At 36.9% G+C, this 14744-nt stretch overlaps 1 protein-coding gene and 1 pseudogene across 2 annotated transcripts; both read right to left on the bottom strand.

Moving 5' to 3' along the window:
- Window positions 1–14744, bottom strand: part of LOC112192206 — a 253426-nt pseudogene that overhangs the window by 223592 nt on the left and 15090 nt on the right.
- On the bottom strand, window positions 9183–13915 carry LOC121052199 (receptor-like protein 6). 2 transcript variants are annotated; one of them, XM_040516552.1, is made up of 2 exons: window positions 13546–13915; window positions 9183–12564 (listed from the first exon to the last, which is right to left on the bottom strand). In XM_040516552.1, the coding sequence occupies exons 1-2, from the start codon at window positions 13560–13562 to the stop codon at window positions 10149–10151; spliced, it is 2433 nt and encodes an 810-aa protein (XP_040372486.1). In that variant the 5' UTR covers window positions 13563–13915; the 3' UTR covers window positions 9183–10148. The 2 variants fall into 2 exon arrangements, with proteins under 2 accessions (XP_040372486.1, XP_040372487.1); XM_040516553.1 differs by having other exon boundaries at window positions 9183–12507.

The following is a 14744-nucleotide window of genomic DNA, read 5'->3' as shown; positions in this document are numbered from 1 at the left end:
TAAAGGTTGCTACTTCTCTTGCCTTTACATTCAATAGTTCCTGCCAAGAATTTTCTATATATGTAACATATTTGAATGTCTCTCAGCCTCGTAACACGTACAAGTGAAGATTACCAGAGAAGAGTCTTATTTTTTTTTATTAAAAATACTAATTACCTAATTCCACTGACATATATAGGTGATTGAATCAAGATTTTTAAATCAATTCCTACGTATCAAAGGTAGTTTTTCCACAGGACACAAACACTAAACTAGTGTGAACTACTTGTCCACTGCATGTACACTAAAGCTTTTGTCTTAATAAAGATCCTTTCTTCTCAAACAAAACAATGAAACAAAGTAAAGACATTTTCAAAAAAAAAAAAATGAAACAAAGTAAAGAAATAAAGAGAACGATTAAACTAGCCTGAAGGTAGACGTACCAATATTTGGGCCTTTTGGGTACAGTTAACTCACTCTTTGTTCCTCCAAGCTTGGAAGCACGTCATCAGTAAACATGAAATTTTGTTAAAAATAAATTACAAGGAAATAATAGAGCTCAACTCAGACATTGATAACATTAACACCATAATCTTTGTCGGAAAAAAAAAAAACAATAATCTATAAGAATAAGCTTATTTTGTTAAAGGATAATCCAAAACTCAGTAATCAAAAGTCAAAACGTGCAACTTCAAATGCATTAATATTGCATTCCTGGCTTAAGGAACTAAATGACGCATTACATTCTCCAGAAAATAACTAAACAATATAATTAGTTATGACAATACTTTTGGTATCCAAAGATTAAGCAAAAAAGCAACTTTCAGATATTATGACTGAGTTAAGGCCTATTGCACTATGTAATGTGGTCTACCGAATTTGCTCTAAAGTGTTGGCCCATAGATTGAAGAAGATTTTGGGAGAGGTTATATCTCCACTATAGAGTGCATTTGTACCAGGCCAATTGATCTCTGACAATACTTTAGTGGCAATTGAGGTGGCTCATTTTCTGCATAAGAAGAGAAGCCTGGAGGAGTATTTCTCTCTAAAACTTGACATTAGTATAGGGTATGACAAGCTGGAGTGGAATTTTTTGAGACGGATCCTTTTAAAGTTAGGGTTTGCATAAGAGTGGGTGGATCTAGTGATGGCTAGTATCCAAACAGTATGGAGAAGTCTGGGGTAATGTTCGACCATCTAGGGGTATTAGACAAGGTGACCCATTGTCACCTTATCTGTTTATCTTATGTGCTGAAGGGTTGTCTTCTCTGATTGAGTTTTTTGCACAGCAACAATGGATACAAGGTATCAAGGTTACTCCTACTGCACCGATTTTGCAACATTTATTGTTTGCAGATGATAGTTTTTTGTTTGGCTCTGCAACTGAAGAGGAATGTCAACAATTCAGAAATATTTTATATGCATACGAGATAGCTTCTGGGCAGAGAGTAAATCTACAGAAAAGTAATGTCGCTTTTAGTAAGAATGTTAGTATGGACAGGCAATTGTATCTGGCAGATATCCTTGGGGTGCAAAGGGTGGATAAACATGAGAAGTATCTTGGCTTGCCTACCCATGTTGGAAGATCAAAGACAGCTGCATTTGCTTACTTGAAAGAGAAACTTACAAAGAAAGTCGTCAGCTGGAGAGCCAAATTATTAAGCGGTGTAGGTAAAGAAATTCTAATTAAATCTGTTGCTCAATCTGTTCCAATGTATGTGATGAACTGCTATATGCACCCTTTGGGTCTCTGTGATGATATGCATCAGGTATGTGCTGGTTTCTGGTGGGGGGATTCAGAGGACAAAAATAAAATTCACTGGAGATCTTGGGAACGGTTATGTGTTCCTAAGAAGGAGGGTGGTATGGGCTTTAAGAACTTGCATTGGTTTAATAAGGCTATGTTGGCTAAACAAAGTTAGTGGTTGCTACAAAATCCAAATTCATTGATAGCTAGATTGTATAAAGCTATTTATTTTCCTAATGGTGAGTATCTCACAGCTGGTTTTAGGGATACACCCTCATTTTCATGGAGGAGCATTGTGGAAGCTAGGCAGGTATTAGTACAGGGCCTCAAATGGCAGGTTGGGAATGGTGAGTGTATTGAGATATGGAATCATAATTGGATTCCAGATGTGTACCCCAGAGGGCAGTCTTCACCTCCTCTGTATGATGCACCTCGTTTTGTTGAGGAGCTTATGGACCCAATTACTCTGAGTTGGGATGTAAATCTACTTGCCAGGTACTTTACCCAAACTGATATTGATTTGATATTGAGCATTCCATTGACAAGGCATGCACAGAGTGATAGACAAATTTGGCATTTTCACAAGAAGGGTTTCTTTACTACAAATAGTGCATACTTTTTTGCACGTGATTTGACTTTGGGTTTAATTTTAGGCCCCACCACCTGTTGATTCTTATAAGGTAGTGTGGAAGGCAATATGGGATGCTAAAGTACCTAGCAAGGTAGCTTTACATGCATGGAAGACAGCGGTTAATATTCTCCCTACACGGGTGGGATTGAGTACTAAAGGCTATAATGGAGAGATGGGGTGTTTATTGTGTCCTCATACTTTGGAAAACAGTTTGCATGTTTTCATTGATTTTCCATATGCACAGGAAGTTTGGCATAAAGCTGGTTTACAACTACCTACTGGGCCGGGCGACAATTTTATAGATTGATTTTTGGGTGCAATCAATAGTTTGACAAAGGAGCATATAGCTAGGTGCTTGATGCTCTTGTGGGGGATTTGGAAAAACATAAACAACCACTTATGGGAACATAAGAGACAACATGCATCTGAGGCTGTGTTGCTCATTATGGGTTGGTATGAGGAATTCAAAAAAGTAAATGTGCAGTCAATGGAGATTAGGAGACAATCGGTGAAATGGACAAAACCACAAGAGAATTAGGTGAAGGTTAATTGTGATGGTGCATTCCAGAAAGTAACAAGAAAGGGGGGTGTTGGAGTTGTGATCTGAGATGCTAATGGTGATTTTCAAGTTGGTGCTGCTAGACCTCTCCCTTTAGTAAAGTCACCTTTCCATGTGGAATTGACGGCGTTAAAGGAATGGATCAATTAGGCAGTGGCATTACAGCATGAGCAAGTACTGTTTGAATCTGATTGCTCTTTATTGGTTCAAGCTTTGCATTCAATTGGACCGGATTTATCTACAATGAGTATGTTGCTTGATGAGATCAGACTAGTGCTGCAAAATCATGGTGGTTGTAGAATTTATTATGTACCAAGGGAAGCAAATACAATAGCTCATGGATTTGCTTCTCATGCTTTAAGAAATAGTGATAGTCAAACTTAGTTTGTCATAGCTCCCGAATTTATAAGGGATGTCATTCAAAATGATTGTAATCATTAATTGATTCAATGAAATTTATTTTCAAAAAAAAAAAACAACTTTCAGATATCAAATTTACAATCTGTATATTAATGTGGAGAAAAAGCTTACAGTGTAAGTAGCACCATAGCAAATGTATGTCCCTTCAATTGGTGGCAGCGGCTAAGGAGCAGATTTGGGCTCTTGCAAGTAATCTTTTTATAGCTTATAATATGGTGGTGGAGGTTGGTAGGTCGTTGTAACCATTTCAAGCACCTTGTTGCCAAATCTAACATCAACCAAGTAGCCATTTCAAGCACCTTGTTCCCAAACCTAACATCAAACAAAAGGAATAAAACATTAAATTAAACTTGAATGGACGGAAACAAAATTTTTAAAGATAAAAGTTACTGATTTCAAACTAGAAATTTTACCTAAAACTCACAAAACCCTAAAAGTGAGAAAGTAGTCATTTTTTTTTTGGTTTCGACGAGGCCCAAAGGACCTAGGCAGAAAGAAAACTAAATTTTTGGCTAAAGGTTCTAGCTCTATCAGCCCCAGCAATGTCATCAAGCAAAGCCTAGATAACATGCACAGGAGGCTGGTTCATAAAGCGAGTTCCTCAAGAGCAATTTAAGTTTTCTTTGGCTAGGATGTCAGTAACTGTAGTTCTCTCCCTGTGTATGTGCTGGAGAGTACAACAATCAAAGAGCTGCATCATGGACTTGAAATTAGATAGAAGAGTCCCAAGGGGATGAGTGTCATACGAATTCAGCTGCATGAGGTGGACCACAATTACAGAGTCACTTTCAACTTTAAGATTTTTGATATGGAGTTCAATAGCAAGTTTTAGGCCAGTAAAGAGTCTCCAAGCCTCAGCCTGAATAATTAACTTCACCAGTCCCAACCTGATGAATGAAACCATTAATCCATTCTTCAGAGCCGTTGCAAATAACTCCACCGGCCCCAATAACACCTACGAGAAAGTAGTCATTGTTTAAGCTAACTAATAACCAGGAGTACATGAAACTATAAAGCCACATTTGGTTACTGACAAAGCAAAAATCATAGAAAAAATAGATTATTTTTAGTATAGCAAATTGCTCCTTGCACAAAATTAAATTACTCGTGTTAATTCTTTAAGAACACATAGAAAAGGAAACAGACAACTGAATGTTGACAAATCAGTAGTTTTGATTGCTCAGGATTGTATGAATGATTTTCAATTTTATGTTGTTCGTTCAAGTAGCTGCACTAGGAGCAGCATTAATAGTGGCACTAAATCAGTAGTTTTAATGTACTTGAAAATTGAATGGCCTAGAAATCACATATCCATCAAAAATACCAAATTAACCCAACCTAGGAAATTTGATGGAAGAAAAGCTTCAGATTTCTTAGCCCTCAGTAAACAAGATTTAAACCTTTTTATGCTCCAATTTGAAGTGCCAAGTTTCCAAAACAAATACAGAACCAACTCAAAAACAAACACTGAAAACAAAATGGAACTAACACTACTAGAAATTTCCCCATTAGCACCCCTTTTTTAGCCAAAAAATCATCAGTGCCAAAAATGAATAGTATTACACTGATATAGAAGGTTGGTGAGTTTGTTTTTCCTCTCACTGATCATTAGTGTCTAATATATCACTACTAGAATTTACCCAATGAGTGACAAACCACTTTTGTCACCTATTCTGACATTTTCGTCACCTATAGGTATGGGTGACGAAAAAAGTTCGTCACCAGTTTCGTCACCTATAGTGCGTGACTGATTCCTTTAGGTCACGAAATGCTAATTTCGTCACTAAAATGAGTATGGGTGACGAAATAAATTAGTCACCCAATCTCTAACATTTCGTCACCCATTCTTTTTCAAATCATGTTGTTTTTTTATTTTTGGGCCCAATTTTTTTTTTCTACCGCCAAATTTGACTATTGGTGACGAAAATAGGTCGTCACTATTTTTGAATCATTTTTAAATTCTGAATTTTGGTGCCAAAATTATTTTTACCCACCAAATGCAATACAATTTGTGCCAAATTAATTTCATGTCTAATTATAAAATATTAATTTACTTCTTTCTCCAAATATAGTATATATGAAAATTAATTTTAAATTAATAAATATATGTTATCAACACTTTACAACAAGAAGTAATAGGTAAATAAGTAGCATAAATATATGTTAACATGCTTATTAGCCAATACTTTACAAATATAATAACTTGAAAAGTTACATATCAGGTGCCGGATGCATATGAAATTTCAAGGCATCATATTTACATCCAAATTGTATCCTGCCAAAAGCTATAAGGACATTATTTATCTCTGCTTCTTCATTGATCCAAACACCACCATTGCTGCCCTGATGCTGATGCATGAGACTTTCTCAACATAGGTCACAATTTAATCCTTCTACATTTGCCAATAACAAAGCAATTCAAAGCCCAAATAATGGTAATGAGAAAAGTGTAGTATGTAGATACTCTGTAAGAACTGCACAAAAATAGTTTGTCATTTGTAAAGAAGCTCCTCATCCTATTTCTATATTATTTTTATATGTCAGCAAGACAGAACAAACTAAGGGATAAGTTTTCAAAGCAAATGAAACAAATCAATTTGACAAACATATTTGATAATAGAGTTCCAAAGAACCAACTAAAACAATCATACATTCAACACAAACTTTAGCAAAGCAATGTGGTTCCACAATCCTCACAGTACATCACACTGTCTGGTATTCCTTCCAATAGTTTTTAGATCACAATCCTGGCTAACATGCAAAAGTGGATATTACAAAGCTGAGAGATTGATATAAAGTCAAAAGTAAATGTTACACCAAAAAATAGTAGAACCAAATCTACTGCAATACGGAATTAGATGATGGAGCCAAAATCCCATAAGATAATATGCTAAGAATGCATTGACTTACAATTACTAAGCTTTCCCAAAATGGACGTCTGCGTCGAAAGCACCCAATAGTTAGCCCCTTCTAAGTGAACAACTGCATTATAAAGAAATTGTCTAAGCAATTTCAACACTAATACTTTAAAATTCCAAGATTTATGAGGTCAATTTCTAATTACTTGAGCTCTATTTTTCACACCATAAATTCTGATCAAAATACTAGTTTGGAAATTTGAAGAATCAGGCAAACATGGGGAAGCAAAGTAAATTAGAGGTAGAAGAACTCACCGGCAACAAAGACGACGTTAATGGCAACCTGGATTATTGCTTGTAACCTGATACGTTAGAGTTGACCACAGAGAGAGTTAGCCCAAGATTATTTCAAACGAAGAAAAGCTTGAAAGATGAAAAAGAGAGAGGAGATAATTGGCACAGTCTAGCCTTATTACTCACTGAACTGAAAAGAAAAATGTAAAGCTTTTATATAATCCTCACAGAGCTTTCTTAACACTATGAGCTATTGTTTCTCTTTCTTCTTTCCCTAACATTTGAGCTATCTAATTAAGAGAACTGAAGTATAGAGAACATTTATTCACATATTGATAAAATCCAGCGCGCGCGCGCACACACACACACACACACATATATATATATATGTGCATATCCCTAGCACTAAGATCTTCAGAAACAGTAACTTACAAAATCAGACAGAAACAACAAATAATCAAAAGCCACCAATGACCTAAAACATACAAAATACAAATTGCAAAAACTCACAAGCAAACACACACTTTTGGGGTTTGGTAAACGCTTACAGTTTTGATCTGATTGCTCTAAACACATTAGAACCGTCTTTCTCAATCAAACCAAGAAACCAAGAAACCCATCAATGCAATCTTTACACAGGATTGTCACATTAGGTTCACTCTCCAACCATTGCAGTTTTGCATATCAATTAAGGGTAGATTCAAATCCAAGCATTTTAGACAAAATGAAACAAGTTGGCACTCTATTTGCATAATTAAAAAAATGAAACAAGGCAAAATATATACCTGGCCATCTGCAATTATCAACAGAAACTTAACAAAACTATTGAATTTGCCCAAAATCCTTTCTAATTTCAGAAAAAGCCATACACATACTTTAGCAGAAAAGGCCCAACATTTTACGACTAATGAGAAGATTCAGAGAAATAAATTGTCCCAAAGAGGAAGGAGGACTCTAGTTTTTCGTCAAGGAGCAATCTATCTTATGAAATAAAACCCATAAATTCTATATGTGAGAGAGACGGAGAAAGAGGTTTTAATTCAAATTTTATATATTCCCCAAATTATCAAGGCCTAGGCATCTTCAGCTTACCTAACAAGCTCTCTAAGGAACACCTCCTTGTGGCTGTATAGACTATGAACTATCAAATCCATTAGCCGACTGACTCGCAATTAGTTTCAAAGTCCTTAGTTTTCAATTCAAAACTCATAAACTAAAATCTCAAAAGCAAAAAAATGAAAATGAAAACTATAAACAGTCCCGACTATGAACAAAGCCCTATAATTTAAACCCAATGCATCCATTTAGATTGCCCATATAACAATAACACCACAAATCATCTAAAAGTCTAGAACTTTCAGAACCCAATTGAGTCAAAACCCAAAAAGAACCAAACTTTAGTACAAACAGAGAGAAACCCACCTCGGCTTGGTACTGGAATTCCTCACCGGGCGTACCGGCGACCTCTTTCTCGGCGATAGATTGAATGTCGCGACGAGTATGAAATTGTGAGGGAGACAGAGACAGACGGATTGTTAGCAATGGAGAAATCATCTCCGGAGATAAAGCCCATAAGTTATAAGAAATGAATCTTTAGAAAGTGAACAGCTATAAGGATTTGAAATCAGATCTCACAGGAGACTTACCACAGATCCGAAAAATGTGAGACCACAAATCAACCACAGTGGAGATTTGGCAGTGAGTGGGAGACTGAGAGAGAGAGATCGCGGCGAAACTGCAGTAATGAGGTCTCGAGAAATTGGAACGATGATGGAGACTGTGAGTTGAAAGTAATGCAGATGGAGAGTAAAAGGTTCATGACTATTGAGCGCAGACCCTAAAATTTTATGCAAAAAGCTTTTGGATCTTTTTTTTTTCCCTTACAAAAAAATAAAAAAAAGATTAGTGCCAAAAAATTTCGACACTAACTATGGGCCCTCCGTCACAATAAATGGGGAACATTGTTGGTCCAAAGTACAAAAGTATGGGTGACGGAATTAAAAATTTTGTGACCCATTCCTACAATAGGTTACAATTTTAAGGTTTGTCACCTATAGTTTTGTGACTAAAAGGGTAAATTCTTGTAGTGTATATAGTACATCAAGCAATTAATTGTTTAATCCCAATGTTACTGTTAATGGTGTGAAAAATGAATAGTATTCTTACTTTGAAGCACTGTTTATCTGATTCAAATCTGACAGAATGAAAAAGTAGGACTTTAGGTTTTTTTTGACACTAGCCACCGATTCTAATTGTGAATGTAATATAATATAGTTTGTATATGAACGTTTCTAAAAGGGTCTTCTAGAAGCTTTGACATGAGTTCTAATGAATTTGGCAACATACATGTACATGGGAAAGGAGAAGAGGGAAGCAATCAATTAATCACTTACAATATTTCTTAAAAATAATTACATTGCATTTTTTGTTGTTGGTCTCACAAATATGGAAATGAGAGAGCAACTGTAGAGAGAGGGTTGCTTTCTTATGTACAACGACGGGCCTTTTGGGCCTACGGCGTTCCATTGTTTTTGGGCTCTTGAGCAAGTTGCAGTTTCAGTAGAAGTTGGCATCGCCTCTGATCAGAAATAGAAAATCTTGGCACTGCTTGTACAGACCGTAGGATATTTGAAAACAATCACCATATCACAAAACAGAGCAATTATCTACTTGCACTACACAATATTTCATAAATGTTAAAAACGTAAAGTCATTACATTGTAAGAACGATTACAACATAGATTACGACACCAGACAAAAAAAAAAAATTATGACAAAAGAAAAAAAAAAAAACAATTACATTGTAATCATGTGATGAAAATACAGAGAAAAAACGCCAGGGGAGTCTCTGGCAAAATGGAGTTGAGCTGCATGCTTGGTCTTCCTACCCATTTCAACGTCTCCAATACCTTTGATTTATGTAAGCATGCCTTCTGTGCCAAATCTGTGTTCCAGCTGAGGGAATGTATTGAACAGGATGTTAAACATAGCTCTGTAATACCAATTCCTCCATCTCTTGCAAAACAAAAGCAATCCGATGGCAATCCCAAATCCACATGTAAATCCAATTTCAACACTGATGATATCCCAATCAATCTCATCTCCAGAATTTGGATTACTTGAGCTTCCATTAAACGTTGGAGGTGGCAATACGATTGTTGTGTCCCATGTCAGAGGAGGCCCCCATAATCCTTTGTTACCCTCGAAGGAGGTATTTGGAAATGTTGAAAACTGAGTGCTGGTTGGGATCCTACCCGTCAGTTGATTATATGAGACATTCAAGTGCGAAAGGAAAGTGAGAGTTGAAAGCTGCGGTGGAATTTGGCCGCTCAAGTGGTTCTGTGAGAGGTCTAAGGACTCTATGCTGCTCATGTTACCAAAGGATGATGGGATTTCGCCTGTGAAAGCATTACCAGATAAGTTGAGGGCATACAATGCTTTCAGCTCTCCAATTTCCTTAGGTATTGAACCGCTAAAATTGTTGGAAGAGAAATCAATCAAGGTGAAGATAGTTAGAATCTTTATCAGATCCAACTGCAAACCTTTGATGATGGTTGTTATTGTATCTCTGTAATAAACATCCATCCCAATAGTCTCTGTTGTGTACAGGGGAGTGTACGAAAATACCAGATTACCATCATCTTCATTAGCCTTCATTTTCTACCATGTTGCGAAAGACGTTGCCGGTATTTCACCATTCAAATGGTTGTGTGCTAAATCTATGATTTGCAGCACAGGCCACGTGCTGTTGGTCTTGGGACATCCTAGGCTACCATAAAGATTGTTGGATCTTAAAACAAGGACACGCAAGGTGGATATGGTCATCAACAGGCACGGAAAAGTATCTGTTATCTGATTGTTTCCAAGATTTAAAACCCCTAAACTTGAGCAGTTGACAAGAGATTTCGGAAACTGGCCTTGTATATTATTTCTGCTGAGATCAAGAGTTTGTAGCTTACAATGCTCAAGAAAATTATCAGGAATAGAGCCAGTGAGGTTGTTTGTCCTTAAATCAAGGATTGAAAGCGGAAGTTGAGTCAAGCATTGCGGAATTATACCACTCAAAGAATTATAGGACAGATCTAGAACCATACCAGTTGTATTGCAAATTGATCTTGGAATGGTTCCATGCAAGTTATTTCTTGACAGAGAGAGGAAATTAGTTTTAGAGATAAAACTGCCAATGTCAGCCGGTAGACTAGAGCTAAAATTATTTCTTGAGTAATCCAGAAAATGGGCAAATGGTAGGAACAATGGGATTTGTCCCTGAAGCTGGTTTGAATGAAGGTCAAGTGACGTCACAACAGTAGAAGAATTAGCCTTAGGTAATGGAGCTTCAAGAGTTTCCAAGTAGTTACAAGGAAGATTCAGTTCTTGAAGAGAATTGAGCCTCCAAATCCAATTGGGTATCTGGCCTTGAATTTGGTTATTTGAAAGGTCCAAGTAATTTAATGTGGACTGATTTCTCAAGAAGTCTGGGAATGTTCTCAACTTGTTAGAAGCTAAACCCAAGCGGCCAATCTGAAGGAAGGCATATGAGGAGTGGATACCCTGAATCTTGTTGAAATTAAGGTCAAGAGAAAACAAAGTAAATGTAGAATTAGGAAGAAGAGGTTCTAGATTTACAATGGAATTATAAGAGAGATTTAGGAGTCCAAGAGAATTGAGCCTCCAAATCCAATTAGGTATCTGGCCTTGAATCTGGTTTCCCGAAAGGTCTAATTTCGAAAGTGTGGATTGATTTTTTAAGAAATCTGGGAGTCCTACCAACTTGTTAGAAGCCAATAGCAAGTTCTCAATCTGAAGGAAGGGGGAACTGGTACCATTATAATCAAACAACAAGCTATTGTGGGAAAGATCAAGAAATGAAAGAGTTCGAGGCTGCTGAGGGCCACTGAAAGGGAAGCCACTGAAGTTGTTTGAAGCAAGATCAAGATACATAAGCCCTTTAAGATTAAAAATAGATGTTGGTATTTCTCCTTCCAAATTGTTGTTTCCCAAAAGAAGGTTCCGAAGTAACTGTGAAGAGGTATTGAAAAATTCAGGGACTTGACCAGAGAAATGATTATTAGAAAGTGCTAATGCAACCAGCAAGGGAGGAGAAACAATAGACGATGGAATACTCCCATAGAGTAGATTGTTGCTGAAGTCAAGGCTTTCCAGATTAACAAGGGCTTCCCAGTGAATAGGACTGATAGGACTATTGAACCTGTTCCATGACACGTCCAGGTCAACCAATTGGGTAAGGTTCTCAATTGACATGGGGAGGGATCCAGTGAAATTGCAATGTGAAAGAGATATGGTTGAAAGTTTTGTCCTATTCTTTGGAAACTCTGGAAAGGAACCACCAAGTTCCGGATTACTAGAAATATCAATGGTTTGTAGGGAAGGAATAAGAAAGACCTCTTTGGGAAATATTCCCAGCAAGTTACAACCAGAGAGACTCAAGGAAGTCAAGTTTGAAAAATTGGCAAAGGATCTTGGAACCGGAGCATAGAACCAGTTATTTCCCAAGTCAATCTCATACGGAGACTGAAGCTTTGCAAGGGAGTCACATATAGGGCCAGAAAGACCACAAAAAGACAAGCTCAACACCCTCAGATTTGGCAGTGAAGATGATATGGCTTCGCACCAGTCACTCCCCTGTCCTGATATCTCTACTGAATCAAGATATAACTCTGTAAGCTCTGTGAGGTTCTGAATTAGCATGCTTAAATTTGGGTTTTCAAGTTTTAACGAAACCCCATCATAGCTATTTCTAGAGAGATCAAGACTTACCAACCTTGCCAAGCGTGAAATCTCAATGGGAATTTGCCCGGAATAGAAACCATGGGCTACATTTAGATACCTCAGATTTGTAAGCTCTCCGATTGCAGATGGAATTTGAGAGCCATTGAAGACGTTATTGGCCAAATTGAGGCTCTCAAGATGTTGAAGTTGGAAGAGACTGCTGGAATTGTCAATTCTGCATGAAACAAACTCGCTGCTGAGGTCAAGTCCGACAACATACCCATTAGTGCTGCAAGTTACACCGAGCCAAGAGCAGCAATCAGTACTTGAATTCCATGTGATAAGCCTGGGGGAAGGAGGATCAATTACGTATACAAGACTTTTCTTGAAATGGAGTAGTGATAGTTGCTGTTCTACAATACAATTGCTGTGAACTGCAGGGATGAGGTTGGTAATACAGGTAATAATTACAAAAAGGAAGAAATGGAGGAACAAAGTTGTCATTCTTAGAGCAACTTAATTTTTAGACACATATATGCATGCACAGATAGATGCAACAAGGAGGGAAATTGGTAAGATTGGGGGTAATGGTTGTGGTGGCTTTAAAGGTGGAATTGAAAACAGCATGCCTCCCTGAGAACTATGCGTGGCTTGACCTTCAAGTCAAGTCTTCTCATATGCATCTGTAAGAGATGGATATTAAATATAATCCCTACATACTTCTGGAATGGAAGAAGCCAATAATTCAGCAAAATGGAGTTTTGGTATTTGCAGAAAGCACTAGGAAATTGGTTAGTTGTTTCTTTAATAGTACTTGAGAATCAACGAGTCAATGCATCTAAAATGGAACTGGTGAGATTTGAAGTCGGTTTGAATAAAGTATAATAAGAGTTTACTGAAAAGGCCTGCAAATTGAGGTGCTATTGTCACCGGAATTGGTAGTGGTTTAAAGCCTGCATAAGATTTGATGTTGCCTTGGATTTAAAATATTTGCCATCCTTTTCAAACAAGATTTAAGCAAACAAGCAGACAAAAGGGAAAAAAAAAAACCATAACAATAAGCAAAACAAACCAGTAGATCAAATTCCAAATTAAGCCAAAAACAAGTAGACCAAACAAAAGAAAGAAACAAGAACGTAACCTGTTCAATTCAATGTTAATCAGAAAAATTATGCGATCAGCGATCTTGTATTATAGTTTGTGTATTGTGTGTGAACTCATCGTCTACAATTAAAAACTGAATGAATAATAAATGGTGAACTAATCAAAATTTCATGATACGAACAAGACCAATATTATAAGAAATGCAAAAGGACTCTTTCTTTACCCGTATGATGATTTCATTGCGGTCGGGAAGCTTTGACCGAGTAGAGTAGTATTGAAAGCAACAGCATCAAGTAGTTTCTCCCTTACAAACACCACTACAGATTCCGACTTGACACAGATCGCAATAGACGTTGAAGCTTTCTTTTTTGGTTTTTTTAGACATTGCTTCAAAGTAGAGGTTGCCTGGCTGAATTTTTTTTTTTTTAATTAATGAAGAGGATTAGGGGATATTAGTCTCTCGGTAGTGGTATTGGCGAGAGACGCCTACTCTTTCCTAAAGGGAAAGGACCACTACATTTGGAAACCCACCGCCCGTCCCTATTTCTTAATATTTTATTAAAAATAAAGGGTAATGAAATCCACACTCTCTATTTTACAATCCAAACTTCTTCTTTCTCTTTTTGATTAAAATTATTATAAAAGAACAAACTAAGTTACTAAAGACAAACTAAGTTCCAAGAAAAATGCTGGGAAAGAGGTTTTTCTCATGATCAATTATTTTGATTGCCGCAATTGTAGCAATTTTTGTTTTCTTCATAGTTTTTTTGTGGTGTATTTGAGAATGAATGAGTCAATGCATTCAAAGCAATAATAGACGTCTCAGTCGGGAGAAATTGCCTCAGTCTGGTGTATTTGTGGCGTATTCGGAAGACTTGTGTGATTGTCTCAATCTGGCCGGCAGTTATGTATAGCTGGAAATGGAGAAATTGCCTCCATGACTTTGAAGTTTCTTCCTTGGAAATTATTATTGCACAGAAAATGGGCAATTCAGGACGTGGGAATAGGTGGGAATGTGGGGAAGGCTGGAATGAGTCCTGATAATAAGTGTCCATGAATTTCGGGGTTTCGAGAAGGATTAGTTCCAAAGCTGGAAGATTTCTGTGCCTGAAGAAAAAAAAAATGCAAAGCTTATAATTTTATGTTATACAGAGATGCAAGTGCTGCTAAAAATGTTTGCTGCTTGTGCGAGAGAGCATGACCAAGTTCAGCTCTACTGTTCTATTTCTGAAAATGACCATGAGCAGTCGTTTTAAATTTTTTGCCTCTAATATGATACAATGAATGTTATATTTGCTCTCTGTGCTACCATCTACAATCACTCTCACCGTTCTTATAGCTTTAGACAGCAACAAACATGAGGATAAATCTTCTGCGTGTTATTAACCAAAAGTTAACAACAGATCTGTGTGATTTCAATCA

Source organism: Rosa chinensis, chromosome 3 (genome assembly GCF_002994745.2).
Source record: "Rosa chinensis cultivar Old Blush chromosome 3, RchiOBHm-V2, whole genome shotgun sequence".
Taxonomy (NCBI): domain Eukaryota; kingdom Viridiplantae; phylum Streptophyta; class Magnoliopsida; order Rosales; family Rosaceae; genus Rosa; species Rosa chinensis.
The sequence above is the reverse complement of the archived record's forward strand: the minus strand, read 5'-3'. Positions and strand labels throughout refer to the sequence as shown.